We start from the raw sequence: 17,809 nt of genomic DNA, 5'->3' as shown, positions 1-17,809 counted from the left end.
GCTTGTTTGCAGGTTCTCCCAGCATGGCCACACAGACAGATGTGTAGGCTCAGCCTTGTGGCCAGCCCAGTGTGGTGTTGGATTCCCTAAGGAAGAGTGAAAATAATACTGTGCTGTGGAGAAAGCACCATAGACTGTATGGAAAGGAAGACTTAAGGAGTAGATTTTTCTACATATAAAATGCTACTGTTGTAAAAACAAATACCACAATTCAGCTTTAATGCAAGAGATTATTGTTCCCATTTGACACAGTTGTTTGGCTCTTCTCCTTGGAGAGCTCCTTACCAGTTTCTGAGGTTTTGTTGGGATCAGTTGGACTCGACATGGGCAGAGCTGCTGGGCTGTATCCACTGCACGCTGTTCAGGAAATCACTTTAAAGGCTGGATTTGGGGTTCTGGCTTTGAATGCTGCATACATGTCATGGTGCTTTGCAATTTTTGATGCCAGTAGCCTCTCAGTGAACTTGAAAGAACTGCACCTACGTATTTTGGCAATAAAACAGTGGCAGTTGGGTTTCTAGAAAGAGTTCATTTTACAGCTTGAGTCAGGAATGAAAGTACTTAGTGCCGTGTGAATTATTCAGGATCCTTGTCTGACTCCCAACTGATTTGACACATCTTTGTATCCTTGATGTTCATTATTTTAACTTAAATTTCTGTTTCTGGAATTATAAGCCACATGCTGGCTGAGTGTGATTTTTAGAACACAGTGGAGAAAAGTCTCTGGTCACTACTAGTCAAACATAACCAGGAGTACTGGTACTGTATTCTTGGAAGCTTTCTAGGTATTGATGGTGGTACAGTTGAAGGATGGGAGTACATCCTGTCTGTGGGTAGAAGAACTGTTGCTTGGATAGGGATCTGAATAAAAACTAATAAAAGTGATATTATAACCAGTGGAATTTTTTTTTTTAAACAACCAGTAAGAAGACTGATATGTAGAAACACTGGGGTTTTTTCCTGTTAATCTTCAAATGTTTGTCAACTAAAATAATCCTTGCCTAAAGATAGTCTTTAAAATGAACATTATCCATCCATAATCTGGAAGCAGGATTATGTGTTGAACAGGAGCCTTTCGTGTTTTACATTGGGACTTGAATTCAGTAATTCCAAAATGCCCAGAAGCACAATTTCAATTTTGTTCTTTTGGGTTCAGTAACGATTTTAATTTAGTTTTGTAGAACATTAAAGCTGTGCAAACCTGTTGTGGCCTTTGGATACTTTGGGGGGTGTGTCTGTCTTTAGGTGATGTTTGGGGGTGAACCTTAGCAGAGGTCTGGTGTGCTTGGGACTGGTGCTCTCAAAGCTGTGTGTGTGCAAGAGGGGAGGGAGAGCTAATGTGCATCTCCTGGGGTTTCATGGCTGAAAACACACCCAAAATGTAAATCATCCATGCTGTCTCTTTAGGCAAGGCAGCCTTTGTGATGGGCCAGCTCTGTACCTGCACAGTGTGAGCTGTGTCGCTTTACCTGGGCTGGGTGCGTGGGGCTCCACAGCCCTTCTGGTCCTTGTCCTCCTGCAATGCAAACAGAATCTCTGTGCCATGGTTGCTGCCTGTCATTCTGTGTTTTGTGCATGCTGCTTTGTTCTCTTCTGAAACCCTGCAGAGCAAAGTCAAGGACATCTTTTTGCCCCTGTCAGGTGGAAACAATGAGAATCTGAGCTGGAAGAGAAATTCTGGGTTTGCATGAAGTTAATTTATGCAGCCATGTTCGGTTGGGTAATACTTGCCTGACAAGGGAGATGGTTTTCTCATGGTGTTTCATCTGTTCCCATGTGGGTGTACGTGACCCTTGAGGTTTACCCAGAAGTAGGAAACTGCATAATTTTGGGGTGGGGAGCACATTCACACTTGCCTGTGAAAAAGAGAAACATAGATGAGCTGCTCCTAAAATAGAGTTCGTAGGGGTTTCTTGACATACTATTTCCTAATACGGAAAGAAGAACTAATGCAGGAAAGTCTAATGCAGGAAAATGAGTTCTAGTAACACTTTAATTCATGGCTGATATGTTTTAATCGGTAGGTTAAAGTCATCAGGAACATTCTGAGAGATGGGAAAGAATGCTCTTGGCTTTGGGAGCTGTACAATAACATGAACTTTGTCTTACTGTCCCTTCTGAGACTTGGATGAAGATAGTGTTAATATCCTTTGTATAGGGCATGTATTTTAAACACTCTCCAGAAATGTTTAGTGTAAGGTGAATAAAAGATGGAGTAACCACTGTCTTCCTAAAATTTTTCAGCTACTTGAATGATTTACAAATATCCAGTTAAACACTATGCAAAATAATTTTTTGAACTTGAGTAAGCCTGGATGTTAGCTGTCTATTTGGAAATAGAATGACAATAATTATGTGAGGTTCACATTTCAAAACTGGTTTTACGTGCAAGTGCAGTATAAACTCTCACATGGGAGGTTTATGTCAAATTTAGTACTTAGGTTTGCATTCTCCAAAGATGTTTGTTTTCTCCTGCATATAGGCTTTTTAAAAACTCTGTCCAATTCTGCTGTGTTAAGAGAATAAATTGTGTCATAATTTGTGTCATTTTCTATCTCTGTCCCTCCCCCATCAAAACTGGGAAGTGCTATAAAAGAAAAACCCAAGTTGAACATGAAGGAGAAAGTAATGAAAAATTCAACACCTCTGCTGCCTTCATCTGCCTTATTCAAGCCTGCTTGAAATCTCTAGACTTCATATTTAGCTTCTACCTTATTTATGTACTTTGATTCACTGTCTTCTTGCTTGAACTGGTAACACACCCATCCACAACATTTGTGCTGCTTATATATCAAACTTGCTGGTTCCGGCTTAATGCCTGCATACTCTCTACTTATGTAGCAATTTCTGTGTTGCTTGGATATTCTGTCAGGAAAAAAAAAAAAAGAAGGCAGAATTCATGCATCTAGTAATGAATATTCAGGTTAGTTTCATCTCAAAAATCTCAACTAACCAGTTTCATAATAATGCAGGGTTTTTACTTGTGAGGCATGTGCTGTGGGATCTCTAAAGCTGTAGGTATATCAGTCATGAATTCATCAAGGAGCTTGAATTTCTCCTTTTGGCAGTTTCCAAGTGGTGGCACATTCTGTTACTTAGCCTCTTCATCCTTCTTTGTGTGTTTTCCTTATCTTTTGGAACAGCTACACTAATTCTTTATAACTTTATTCTTAAATTTGAAGATGAGTTATTACATAATTTTGGGTAGCCAGAGGTGCTGCCAGAGTACACATCAGATTTATGATGTCCTTGCCTCACAGATCTATCAACAAAATGGGATATTGTATAAAAAAAGGGCAGGTTTAGTTTACCTCTGATGCAAGTAAAAATGGCATCATGAAGTATCTTAAAAAGAAAAAAAAAAAAAAGAAAAGGCAGGGTGTAAGTCAAAGTCTCTGAAAACTCATTATCACTGTTGATGGATAGGCAAGTTACTTTTATTTTGTTCCAAAACTGTGTATCTCAGAGCAGGAGCAGAGAAAAGCACAAGCAGAGTTAATGTTTGTGATGCCTTTACCATCACAAAATCAGCTCATTTCAAACAACCTTACTTTAGTGACACCGTTCCTTATCGTAATGTGTAAGGAACATACTAATGCTTTTTCAGCCTGGAAAGCAAAACTGATTTGCTTACTCACATTTAGTTTGCCCTTGCTTGAATAGGAATGTCCTGTTTCTAGATCAGGATGTGTAAGAGCTGTTATTAAGGTTTAATAATTTCTGATGAATGAAGAAACTGAACTAGAATATTTAAATTTTGCAGTCCTTTTTTCAGAACTCTTCCATAAAACGCACAGTCAGAGTAAACTGAAAAAGCAGAATCTGACAATTCATGTGCTTGAATGTTAACATTTCAGTTTGTTAGTAGACTTTCTTAATTAAAAAAAAAAAAAAACAAACAAACCAAGAAACCCCTTCACTCTTTATTTAACTCCAGTAGGTCTAGACTTACATTCAGATGTCTTGAGGATAAAACTCCCATACAGAATCTTTTCCTACTCACCTTTTTTAAACATTTCAGCTTCTTACCAGTAATAATAAATGGAAAATTTTTCATTTAGGTGGGGTCTTTTCCATATTAGAGGTGAGATAAACAAGCCGAGTCTTAGTTTCTGTTCCTGTGTGTCCATAGGCAGTTCAGAGGGATTCTGGGCAAGCCACCTTCACAGTTATTGTCTGTGGGGTTTGTTTACTCAGAATGTAGTGGCGGGTTCCCCTGAACAGTCTGTCAGAAATGTTATGACTGACTTGAACCCTTGGAATACAGTACTTCTGAATTGGCTCCAACATTGTTGATGCAATTGTATTTAAAACCGAAATGACCTGGTTTGAGGGTTTTGTATCTGATCAGTTTAAGAGTTTGTCCCAGGACATCTTCTGTTCCAGAGGGTAGTATGCAAGTGAAGAAGTCAACAGATTCTTCATTCCAGATTCAGAAATTTTTTCAGTGTTTAACCTAAATTAACATTAAAAAAAACCAAAAACAAACCAAGTAAACCTATAAAACAGCTCTCACAAAGTAAAATCGTAGCTTTAACAAATCTAAGACAATGTTGGTACTATTTGTATGTAACTGAGGGAAAAAGAGTCTTAACTACTTTTCTCTCTCCTGTAAATAAATAAGGATACCAAATGTCATCCAGCTGTTCTGGATGAAGTTACTGTTGCAGAGTAGTTCAAGGGGTTAAATGACATTGTTCTGTTCATTGCCAACACGCTTCAGAAATCTCATCCCTTGCTATTCAGTCTCCATGAAAATAACTGGATTCTGGCCAGAATGGGGCCTCTCTGGCTGTGCACTGCTGCATTCAGTTGATCCTTTATACATCATGATACTGGTATTTTAGATGTGAATACTTTAAGTTACTGAAATTTCTTGGTTTTTTAAACTATCAGGGAGGTATCTGTTCCTGTTGAAAAATGAGTTTTAAGTTCTTCTATCATCTGTAGGAGCTTTTGTTAGTCACAGTGCTTTTTGAAAGGTTTGACATGGTGAGCGTTATAATTGTTTTACATTTTAAATGTAAGTTTTTCAGGTTTTTTGTATTTGTGATAGCGTTGGGTATGTGTGTGGGATCTGGTTTTTTTTTTTCCTCCTAGACACTGATCTAGTATGACCTTCTTGAAAAATCCAACAAACATTTAAATAAAATTATATTTTCACATCTTTTTTTAGAATGTCCAGTCCTCTTTATTTAAAAGTAGGGGAGTGCTGTATAGGTAATACCATCAGAAAAATTAGAAAACCTTATGGGTAAAGTGAAACAATGCTGCTGTGGTTTTATTGCATAGTAGAGGGGCTTGTTCATTTTGCTTATTTTGCTGAGCCTTGAGGTCAAAAGAAAATCTTGAGGGAAGGAGAAAACTTCTCTTTACCTCATCCCTGCACCTACAGCAGCATGTTTTAGACAGCTGGAAGCTGGTACTGTGTGCCGCATTCAGAGGCGCTCTGGAGTCTTCTCCCTTCTGCTGAAGCTGTTCTGAACCGCACATTTGTCATGCAGGGCTGCACCTCCCCAGTGCTGTGGGGAGAACCCGTGCTGTGTCCTCTCCCTCTGGTGCTGCTGTCAGAAGCACCCCCAAGGTAAAGCCTTGTCCTCACTCCCAGGTCCTGACCTCGTTCTCTTTGCTGTCTAAAGCCACTGGTGCAACCACTGCACTTCTCTGTGATTGTGGAGTGTTCTCTGGTAAGTGCAGGTGGCTTTCCTTTTGGGGGCTGTGTGGAGTACTATTATAGAATTTGGGGACTTTCATGGCTTTAAGGGTGTTGTTTCTTGTCAAAATCTGATTTCAAATGCTTGTACATGGAAATTATGGACATTTTCTTACCTGATTAATTACATTGGCAAATTAAATATCTAATTTTGCCTCAGTACATTGGTGACTTTCTTTAAGGAACTTTTGTGTATGTGTGTGTCTCTTTTCAAATCCAGGCTTGGAATTAGAAGTCTATCAGCTTTTATAACTTCAGTTTAAAGCCAGTGTTCATTTTTTTGGGTCAGACACGCTGGTCAAGCTTTACTTCTTGGCTAAAGCTGGGGCCCTGCCCTTGGAAAGCTGGTGATCTGATTTGACCTGTGTTCAAAAATCTCAGGGCAGTGGCTTATTGGTGTGTTTGGTGTGAGGCTTGGGAAGTGCACGTGGGTTCACTGAAACCTAAAAATAAGCAGTATTTGGGTTAAACCTCTTTATTTGTATGGACTAGTGACCCTCATGGCAAAAATAAATACCCATTTATTTTCTGGTACTGTTGCCACCACCCATGAGTTTTAATAGTGTGATAATATTTTAATTTTGCATTGTCTTGGTACTTTCTGCACAAGTAGAGGATGCAAGTGTGAATTAGTGACTTGACTCACTCTCATGCAGTACTGCTTAGTGTGTGTAGCTGAGTCTCAGTGACATCAATGGTGAATTTTATTGTCCACATAAAGCAGGCTGGAAAAATACTTGGCACCAATGTTTTCTGTTCAACAAATTGTCAATAAGGCATCGAGTGATGGTGTCTCCAGTGCAACCCTTTTTATTATACAGGCTTTTAAACTTAACATTTAAAAAACATTAACCTGAGCAACTCAGTTTCCATGGAGTGAGCTGCTGAATGCATCAAAGAAGCCAGTGAGACCCGCTGAGGTATTTAGAAACTTTAGTAGGTTTTGTAGCTGAAATTCTTTGGGTAAGGTATGCCTGAACGATTCAGGAATTTGCATTCTCTGCTGCTGAAGATCATTAAAAAATAGAAAGAGATATTCTACCTGTTCTGACAGAGAATTTGTCCTGATAGCAAGTCTGATCAATTTGACCTGAGTGTAGGAGGAGGATTAAGGAGGATTTTTGATTCTGTCTCTGAGTCTGACATTCAGTTTCCAGCTGTCACCAACCTACCAGCAGAGGAAGGTGTTATAAAAAAAAAAAAAGGTGTTGGAAAACTGGAAATGCATTGGAAGCTGCAAATAACATGAACATATTGTGCCTGTGGAACTTATTTTTCCCAAAGCCTAAGAAGGAAGGGCAGGTTCATAGATTTCAGAGCAGATTCTGATCTCAGTGCAGACAGGTAGTAGAAGGTATTCTGGAGGTTGTATTAAAACATGTGTTATACAAAGGTTTTTAAAGCAAAGTTTCTGACTCAGTATTGTATATATGTGGTTAAGAAATTTCCATCTCTTTTCAAGGGCAAATGTGTCTGTTATTCAGTCCCAAGTGTTAAATGTGTCCATACTTTTGTTAGCAGGACTGAAAGGTCCTGGCATCTCTGTGACCAGTTAATCTTTCTGCTTCACTGAATATGTCAAGCTACAAGTTACTCTTCTACCCTCCAGATTGTTTTTGTAGCCCTTCTGTGAACTCTGAATTTTCAAGTCTATTATTGAAGCGGGTGAAATAATTTTCTAGTAATGGGTATTTTTTTAAAGTTAGGGAAGGTCATTTTTCTACTTCTGTTTTTCTTTGATTTTACTAATACAGTAGAGCACCCGGCCACAGGATAATCTTAGCCATTTCTGTGTAGTGATCTATGACAAATCCTGAATTCACTTCTAATTTTGCCATTTCAGCATTGAGTATTTCTGGCGTAATTTTTGTCTCTATTTGTGTTCCTTTGCATTAGCTGTGTTAAAATGAATTTTCTGATATTACACTATCATTAAGCAAAAACCACAGAATCAAGAAACTGACTTGAATTGAAAATCAGATTTTTGAAATAAAATTGCAGGCAAATCAGCTTCAGTCGTATTTGGCAGTGTAATTAAGAGAACTCATTAGGGGGGCTCTTTAAGTGCAGGTTTTAATCTCAGTGTTGGAGTAGCTTCTTCAAATTTATCTGAAAACTGAGACTGCTCTGAACATTGAAGCCCATGTTTTTCACTGTACTGTAAAGAATCATTCCTGGGGCTAATAGACATGGAGGCAGTGGGAAGGAGAAGTGTCTCCACTGCCATAACCACCATTGGTGCTCCTCTGATAAGAAACGATGGGAAAATATACGAGGAACTTCCAGAATCCATACTTGCACTCTGTGTCTGAAGAAACGGAAACGACACTGGTGAAATTCCTGTTTTGTCATTTGCATGCAAATTTTGTGATACATTTGTGAAGCTCTTAAGAGTTTCAGCAGAAAAGCTTAAGGTGTCTGTGGTTTAAGATACTTAGAGACTTTCTTTGTGTTTTATGAACAGCGTGACATTTCATGTTTTCTGTTATCACTTTCCCTAATCTTTCACGAGTTTATGCACCGAACACTTCCAGAAATGCTGTATGAGAAATGTATGGAACTAGTGGATAAGTCTGAGTCAAGGGAGTGAGAGCAAGGTAATTTTGATGTTGAGTTAATAAGTAGGTTTGAAACTGTTAGCTTTTCACAAAATCTTTTGATGCTAGAAATGGCAGTTCTGTTGTTTTTTTAATAAACTGCTTAGCAGGAAAATTGGAGAAAGAAAGGATTGGAAGAGGTGAAGTTAAAAGGCTGGGAAAAAACCAGGGACGTTGTCAATAGGAGAAATAAGTTAACTGTTTGAAGAGGATTTTTTGATCTTTTTATTAATTATGATTTTAATTTTTAGATTTGGATTCCTTACCATTTTTAATTAACTTGGAATGAGCTGTTAGTTGGATATTTGATCTTTCCATCATAAATTAATAAATCATGTTAGGGTTTAACATGAAAATTGTATCAATGGTGAGCACAGGCTGCAACTGCACCTTCCAGTGAGGGGAAGAATAGCACAGTGTGCTGCCCTGTTCCTCCCTGTGCGTCATTCTCAGCTTCCTGCAGTGTCCAGTATCAGGGATACAATGCTTTTCCAGGTCAGGGAGGAGAGTTCAATAATTAGTGTTTCTAAAAGTTTGATAATTTTGGCCTTTTAAATCCTTTAGTAAAAGCAGGCAAATAACCTCTCTGTATTTTAGCTTTTTAATTGGTTATTAGGATAGCTTTTCTCCTCTTTTGCTTTTAAGGACTGAATTATGAATTCTGACCCACATACAATGAAACTTCTGCAGAATTTAGCAGCTGTCTTTAACAAATATCCCAGTTGAATCTGCCCACCTAAATTCTGGTGTAAATCTTAAGTGGGCTTTTGCCAAGTAGAATCATAGAACATAAACCAGCCCAGGTTAAAAGGGATCTCAAAAGGTCGCCTGAGCCAACCTGTTGTGTGAAAGGGAGCCTGGATGGGATTATCCAACACCCTGCCCAGCTGGGTCTTGAATACCTCCAGCTGATGGGGTTTCCACCATTTTCCTGATGAGAATGTTCTAGTGATTGTTCTCAGTGCAAAAAAATTTCTTTCCTATATCAAGGTGAAACCTTTTCTGGTGCAAATTGCACCTGTTACCCTATATCCTCTCTGTGTGGCTCCCAGTGAAGAGAGAGCCTCCATCTGTTTTGCAGCCAGCCTTTAAATTCTGGAAAATTCCAGAAATTCCCCCAAGCATTCTCTTCTTCAGGGAGAAAGGACGGGACCTAACTTCTCCTTTAGGCTTTCCTCACAGAGTAGGTTCTACAGGCTTTGATCATCTTTGCGGCTTTCATTTTGACACTCTCCAGCCTGTCTGTTCCTTTTCTTGAACTGTGGAGACCACAGCTGGGCACAGGAGTACTCCAGGTGTGGCCTGACCAGCTCTTGGTAGTTTGGGATGGTCACGTCTCTCATCTCTGCTAGTGGTGCCCCTGTGGGTGCATCCCAGTAACTGATTTGCTTTCACTGCTGCAGCAGCTTCACTGCTGACCCCTGTTCAGCTCCTGTTGTGCACCAGGACCCCCAGGTCCCCCTCAGCAAAGGATCCAGCCTGTGCCAGGATCTCTGGTGTCATCACTGCTGCAGGACCTCGCACCTGTCTCTGTTCAACTCTGCACTCTTGTTACCAGCTCACTGCTCCAGCCTGTCCTGCTCTGTGAGATGGCTTTCCCTGCTGACACATCCACCTCACCACCCAGTGTGGTGTCACCAGCAAACCTGGTGATGGTGCTCTCAGGCCCCTCATCCAGATTATTTGTGGTGATGTTGAAAGTTGTGGGGTCCCACCATCATTTTCTGGGGATGCCTCACTTGCGACAGGCTGAGTTAAAACTATTGACCAGCCCCTCCTGAGTGCCCCCTGTGGGCCCCTTCCCTGCCTGTTTTCCAGGCCACCAGCCGGCTTCTTGGGGAAGGCTGTGGGAAACGGTGTCAAACGCTGAGCTGAAGTTTGTTAAACAATATCTGCTGCTCTCCCCGTGTTGACAGAAAATCTTATTTTGTTGCAGGTGATCGGGTTGGTCTGGGTGATTTGCCTGTCCTGAAACTGCTCTGGCTTTTCCCAGCTACCCGCTTCATTTGGCTTTGGTAAAGCTGGACAGCAATTACTGTGTTTTACAACCTGGTGCGCTAGTCCTGGGGGCTCCTTAAATGTTCTCTTAACACAGCAGCCGAGTCTGGTTTTTTTAACCTTGAGATCACTCACTTCCCATTGTGCTACACCTCTAATTTCGGTGTTTTAGAGAAGGTGAAAATAGGAAATAATTGTTTACAGTCTGTGGATTTCAAATCGAATTGGTCTATTTTTATTTCCTTATTCTCTAACAGTTTGCTTCTTGAACTATCATTATAGTTACTAAAGCATAATATTATACAAAATGCAGTACTTTTGGCTATAAACTTATTGTTGGATTTCTCTAAATTTTAGAGTCCCATTTTTAGCTTGTATTATCTCAGTTAAAAAGCAAAATGATGGTGCCTGCATTCAATAAAAGAGAAATAACTGTACTTGTTCGTGAAATAGTCTCTTCCTGTTTGAGAACAAAAAACAGAGGAAATTCTGAAGATGCATAGGCTTGGAAACTTTTGCTAAAAAATAATATAATTGTTCATGATATTGAGTACACTGTCAAGTGAGTAGTACAGTCATGATTTACTTTCTTTGTTCTTTGTTTTCCTAAGATAATGCCAACTTTTCCTTTTAAAAGTTCAGTTGGAAACATTTGAAATGGCAGGAACAAATCCAGTGTCATTGGTGCCAAAATGCTGAATATTATGGAAATCGTAGTGCAAATCATAAATAAGTTCCCTGTTATAAAGTTGTAATAATTTTTAAGGAGAAAGTTTGGCAAATGTTATTCTAAAGTAAAGGAAATCGGAAAAAATACAGAATGTATCAGAATATTGAGTGAAGTGCTAGCAGTGCAATGTTACAAGTTTTTTTTGCAGATGCCAAGTGATAATGAAACTTTTTTTTCTGTAGATAGATGTTTGGCTTCTGTGCTTCCTTGGTCATCATCCCACCAACTTAAGTTTCACTGTAACTCTATTTGCAGTGGCTCATTTATCTCTCAGCTTTCTTCTGCCCCACCCCAGTGCTGCCTGACCCATTCCCTTCCTCTTCCTCCCTCCTGTCACCTCACGACTTCCCCATGAAGTAATTTCAGCTCTGTAGCTCTCTGCACTCCCCCGACTCTTTCCTGGGCTAGAAAAATGACTCTTCAGTGGTTTTTTTCCTGGTCCTGTTGCGTTTGCATCCAAGACAGAGGTGGGTTCCCTCCTTCCACCTGCACACTGCCTGACCTGTCACTTGCATGAGTTTTTAAAGTAACTTTTACTCCTCAAAGTCTGCTGATTGCACAACAGGAAAGAAAATTACTTGTTTTGTTTTGCTACCCCCTTGTCCCTTCTCCAGTAACTTCTTGTCAAATCTGTTTTCACCTCTGTTAGACCTAGTGGCATAGTTCTGGTGTGAGCTGAGATTGGTTTTTGAAAGAACTGTCAGAAAAAAACGAATACAAAGCAAATTACAATATCATTGTCAGGTCTCAAAAGCAACATATGCTGGAACTGAGTGCCCCGGATTTTTGTTGCTGGTGCCTGGGAATGAAAGGGCAGTTGAGAGGTTGCTGCTCATTTAATTTGCAGATTTGGCACAAGGTCCCATACAGGTGTTCTGCTTGCGTGTTGTTTTGTACAAACAAAGTGTAAGCTACCAGGAAGAGAGCAGGCTTGGGGTTTTTGGTTTGTTTTGGGTTTGGTTTTTTTTTTGTTTTTTGGTTTTTGTTTTTTGGTTTTTTTTTTTGGTTTTTTTTTTTTGTTTTTTTTGTTTTTTGTTTTTTGTTTTTTTTTTTTGGGGGGGGGTGTTGGTGGTTTTTTTTGGTTTTTTTTTGTCTGAAATAACTTGCTTTTGTAAAGTTTTGGTCAGATAGTTCTCCTAAACTTAATACAAACCCCATTGCATGTGCTGTCTTGTGAAGTGGCAGTGTATTTTCAATATTTTAGAAGTCTTTTTTGTTCCCATGTCACCTTGTCACGACCTTCTTCCAGCTTCTGAGAGTGTATTTTTATTCTGACTTGGCCTCAGCAGACTTAAAGCTGTGTTACTGTGGAGAGCTGAGCTCAGGCCTTTGGTGGCAGGGAGCCTTTAGTTCAAATTCCATTGATTGCAGCCCTAGTAAAAACAATTTCCTCAGGGTGTGGAGCAGCAAAAAAAAAAATCCACTACAACTTATTACAAAACAAAACCAACATTTACATGATTTCAAGACTCTTTTTTTTTTTTTTTCCCCAAGAAGTGTAGTTAGCTGGTCCCTGCTAGTGTACACACTGTGCGACATTTCAAATCCTCCCAGTGTTCAGATAATATTTATTATGATGGTTTGGTTAGAAACACTGGACCTATGAGCTATCAGGGATGTAAATACCTACATCTGTCCCAAATTTTACGTCTCAGAATGAGTTTAGTATTAAAGTTTTAAATCAGTTTGTTATCTGCAATAAGATCCCAACAAATCAATTTTAAGGTTTTTAATTATATAATTTTTCAGATTTAAGGGTGAGGGTTTTATATATCCTTAGTTTATTGTAGATTCTTGTTGAATGTTATTTGGTCGTAGGTGTTCAAATTCCTTTGACTATATGTGCATCATCTGAACACTGAGGAATGCAAGTTGCTTTAAAAAATAAGATTTTTCTTCTTTGTGGATGCAAATGTGAAAAATTTTATAGTCTCTCTGTTCTAAAACTTTATTCTTTTGTTTAAACTAAATTCTGTAGAATAACCCTGTAACATTTCTCTTTGGTGAATTCTTTAATGAAACCATTGGGTTAGAGAAGAATGGGGAGGAAGGGGATTTTGAATAATAAAAGTAACCTGAAATACTGATTTCAATTTCAGAATGGCTTTTGTGAACAGTGCTCAGTACCTGTAAATGAGCTATAAATTTTATAAACCTGATTTTCTAAAAGTAATTCACAACCAACCTGTTTCTAGCAGTTGCTCACATGTCCGCACCCCCGCAATAAAAACCTTGTGCTGTGAGTTGGCTGCTGGCCCTCGTTTGATGTGCTGGGCCATCGACCACCACAGTGTTTGTGTGTACATAGGTATTAAAAAAATGGCTGTAGCTGCTTGTTACTGTAAGGTGCTGTTTGGATTTTATCACAGCTATTTATTTTCCTTTGCTTCCCATAGTAATAGATGCTATTCCCTCTGTCTGTCTGTATTTGACAGCAGCTGCTTCTGGCAGAAGGTTTTCTGTGCACTTACAGTTTCCAGCCCTGGCTTTTTCAGTTAAGGGTGTGGCTTTTTCTGACACAGTTGTGTTAGAGCAGGCTCTTGCCTAGAAACAGTTATCATGGCAGAAAGTCCCTTGGCATTATAGCTTATCTTACTGGGGGGCTGTACTGCGCTACATCAGAAAGAAACTGTCTGCACTGAAGTCTTGTGGGTGTGACGACAGTCTTAATTTTTTTTTTTTTTTTCTAATGTGTGTTTTTAACTGCCTGGGCAGACTGTTGTGATTTTCAGTGTGACCTTGCAGTTTATAGAATCACTGGCCGTTCCCCATGGTGTGTTCAGATTCCTTTTATTTATTTATTGGTGTTCATATTACTGAAGCTTTTACTGGAGAGTTCATCATGCCTTCCTCCCAAAGGGTTTTCAAGGAAACTCATAAAAAAATTTCAGTGGCTTTGCAAAGTGTTGTCAAGCATGTCTGCTTCTAGTTTGAAAGTTGATCCCTTTCACATCAGTAGCTGACAGCCATTAAAACAGTTACTAATGCAGTTGTGTTTAAACAAATAATTATTATACCTTGCAGGGGGATGCCATTAATTTTGGGTGTCTGCAAAACTGAGCTGTGAAACAGATATTTAAGCTTAGATATAAAATCATCACTGAACGTGAAATTATTGCCCCTACATAGTGATGAAGTAATAGCTTCCCAAGACCTTGAATGCCATTGTGTACTTGTTTGGAGGAATAATGCAACTTTGGCAAGACACTGTGATCCCATTTGAATATTGCTCTTGTGGGCTGTCAGGGACCAGCTTCTCTCCAGTGTGAGTAGGAAACAGTGAAGTAATTATGTGTGTCATTCATTTGGAAATAGGTTTTGGTGCTCTGCAAGTAAGATGGAATTAGTGTAAATAATTAAATGCAAAATTACATTTGCAGATGTGTGTACAGTTTAATTTAAATAAGATTGTGCATACACAAACAACATGACACTTAAACATAGCCTGAACATCAAATGCCTGAGCAGGCAGGGGCAGGCTGTTCTCTGCTGGTGGTAAGCTCAAACTTCCTAGTTTTCTTCTGCTTTGCTTTTCAGAAAAGACACATTTGTGGCTGTGCTCAGCAGAGTGCAGTATAAACTGAACTACTAGAGTGGTTCCAGTTGTCTGCACTTGCAGTTGTGCTGTTCCTGAACTCCCTGATTTGTTTTTATAAGCAGCGGCCGGTGAAGTTCAGACTTCGACTGGGCCAAGTGAGCTGTTACTGTGAGAGAGTAAGGCACATCTGGGTCTGGAAATTGCTGTTTTTTCAACAAAGCCCTGGGTGCAGAGCTCAGGAGGCTGGCTGATAGAGCTCAGGAGCTTGGAAAAAGTGTTAGAAGGCCATCCAAAAGCATTTTCAAGGAAGGAAGTAGCAGATGATGCAGGCTGGAGGTTGTGGGGAGGAAGAGAACTTAGGAGTGTATTAGGCATCTGAAGCTGCCAGAGGAGGGTTGTCTATTTGCTGTAATTTCACTTGGTTAAATTTCCTAGGTCTAATGCCTTAAAAGGTTTCCCTTGTGGATAAAAGCATTATTTCTCCTTGCTGTACCCTGTATTTCTCTGTGGGTGAAGGAAAGTGAGCAATTTAGATAATAAAGATGTACATATGAGCTTTAGAGAAGAAAACAATCAACCATGATGTTTAAAGTCTAAACTTTAAAATGAAGTATTTTAAACACTGCAGAGGTGTCTTTGTGTGTTTATTTAGAAACTCAGTGGGTGGAAATCATTGAGTGTTTAAGTGCTAACATAGATTTTCATAATAATATCCTGTTCTGCAGAGTCAAGGAAAATACTTTATTTTGCTTATTGTGTTCAGCTGTCTCAGTTCAGTGGTTTTTTCATTCTGATATAAGAAACAAGTAGAATTTTGGAACTTCTTTCCTAATGTAAGAATTAGAGAGGATGAAATCTGCTAATTCTGGAGCCTTGAAGTAGATCATTTTCTTCATCTCAATGATTTTGTTTAACATAATCTGCATTTCAAAATTTATGTAAACTTGCCTTTGCTGTATGCATCCACATCTGAAGTGGTTTTAGCTAATAAGCATGCAAATAAATTACTAAGCAAATTAGACACAGTTTAAGATAAGTCCCTAACAAAAATCTAAAAATGGCAAAAGAAAAGAGGCATATATAAAACCTTTCTAATTTTATGTGTAGATGATTAATGATTACTTACATGAAGTCTTTTCTGAATAGTCTTTTCCACGTAGTGGTAACTTGATACATCAGGTGACCAGGAATTGGAGACATAAATCTCGAAGTGTTGCGAGGGTGGCTTTATTGAACTGTCTTTTTGTCAGTGGAAGGCTTCAAAATTCTTCTGAGAAGGATTTTGGAATGAGGGTTGTAATACTGTGCCCAGAAAACCGAGATGATGTTACACAAAGGAATTGTTGTGAGTGGAAGGAGGTGTGTATGAGCAATACTGGCTGAGCTTTCAGCCTTTCTGGTAGATACAGGCAGTTGCTGACTACAACATGTAAAACTGAAAGGAACCCTGGCCAGGGAGTGGGGGCTGTGTGTGTCTGTGCTTTCCAGATTCCAAAAACCACATGCTAATGTAGTGATGTGCATGTTATTGAATGGACCTAAAATAGACGTGAAAAGAACACTTTGGGTTGCAAAGTCAAGATTTCTGAGTTTGTATCCAGGAATGTGTTGGCAGCCCAAGCATGTTTTGGTGGAGCTGATTCTTCGTAATAATGAACATTTGTAATATACTAATTGCAGTGATGATTTAATTTCTGATTTATGCAATATTCTTTTTTTTATGTCTGCTTTAACATTTTAAGAAAAGATTAAAAGGCAAAAGCCCCAAACCGATCAGTTTAGACCTCGTGTCTGGAACTTCTGTCATTGTCTCTGAGACAGTTTGAAGAACTTCCATGCTTCTAAAAACCAATCTGGCCAGACAGCTTAAGGATTTTTTTTTTCCCCATTTTACGTGGGAGCTCTCATATTAGTTTTGTGCTGCATGAATTTGTATAGCATATTGGACTTCTCATATATGTTAGCCTGCTTTTCTGATCTTGTACATTAAAATCCCTTTTCCTACTCTAGAATACTGGTATCTAGTTGCACAAACATGGTTTCTCATTTGGGAAGACATGCTAATTTTAAATGGATTTGAGCTATTACTTTGAAGGTAGAAACACGTATGAATTTCATAATTATTTCCTTGCTTGACTTATTTATTCTTTTTCTCTGTGCTTCTTCATAGGTTCCTTAAAACTGTGCTATGAATGGTGATTCTGGTGTGGGGGTGGTGACTTCACCACCTCCAACAACAGCCCCTCATAAAGAGAGGTATTTTGATCGAGTTGATGAAAATAACCCAGAATATTTGAGAGAGAGAAATATGGCACCTGACCTTCGCCAGGATTTTAACATGATGGAACAGAAGAAGAGGGTCTCCATGATTCTTCAAAGCCCAGTAAGAAAAGAAATGCTTCAACTTTAAAGTGACAAATTTATTATCTTTGTTTTCATTATGTGTACGGAATTGGAGAATTTTGTGGTATCTTAGATACATTTGATCTTTTTTCTTATTGGCCTTTCCTGATTTTTTTTTCCTCATTCTATCTGTTTGAATTTTTATAGTCTACTCACAAAGCAGCTCTACAGTCTGGCTTTCAGAATTTACATGATGATCATATTTTACATGCTGATCATAATCATATACAGATGATTATCTCTATATAATCATCAACCTTTTTTTCATATTTTCCATCTAGTCCTTTTAAAGCATTTTTCCACTGGTTTCATGTATTTATTTAAATGTAAATCTCTTAAGAGTAGCTCATACAAGGCACGTCTGTCCTGTACTCAGTTTTTCTTTTGGGATTTGGCCTTATGAAATATTTTTATAATCTTTCTGAAAAGGTGCACAGTAATGAAGTATGAATGATTGACATTTAATATTGAAGATGTTCCTTTGGGGAGATAGTACACGAACAAACTTTGCCTCATGACATTTGTTCCTTTTGTAATAACTAGTGGGTGACTTTAGATACAAAACATCACGTGACATAACTTCACTTGGAATAGGGATGTGGTGGTGCATTCACAGTTTTCCTATTAAGTCAACCCATTGGTTCATGAAAATATTAATAAATTGCTTAATAAAAATGTAATGACTTAATGACTGCAGTACTTCTCTTGCAGTACAAATTCCAGTGTTCTTGTAAAAGGCAGGAGCATTAAAACTCTTGTTTTCTTCTTTCCAGGTTAAAATATATTTTAAAAAATAAAGAAACAAACAAAACAAAAACCCTGGAAAATGT

The 17,809-nt window shown here is 38.7% G+C and overlaps 1 protein-coding gene across 11 annotated transcripts in view; it reads left to right on the top strand.

The window, feature by feature from the left end:
- The window catches only part of ADD1 (adducin 1), a 61,007-nt gene that overhangs the window by 14,418 nt on the left and 28,780 nt on the right, over window positions 1-17,809 (top strand). For all 11 annotated transcript variants that reach the window (XM_066185264.1, XM_066185253.1, XM_066185258.1 and 8 more), the window contains exon 2: window positions 16,747-16,959. In XM_066185264.1, coding sequence (XP_066041361.1) covers window positions 16,765-16,959 — 195 coding nt within the window. In that variant the 5' untranslated portion in view covers window positions 16,747-16,764. The remainder of the gene's footprint in view (window positions 1-16,746; window positions 16,960-17,809) is intronic.

Source organism: Chamaea fasciata, unplaced genomic scaffold (genome assembly GCF_029207755.1).
Source record: "Chamaea fasciata isolate MVZ Bird 193981 ecotype frontalis unplaced genomic scaffold, bChaFas1.0.hap1 SCAF_6, whole genome shotgun sequence".
NCBI classification, from domain to species: domain Eukaryota; kingdom Metazoa; phylum Chordata; class Aves; order Passeriformes; family Sylviidae; genus Chamaea; species Chamaea fasciata.
Note: the sequence above shows the minus strand (reverse complement) of the source record. Positions and strands in the feature narration are given on the sequence as shown.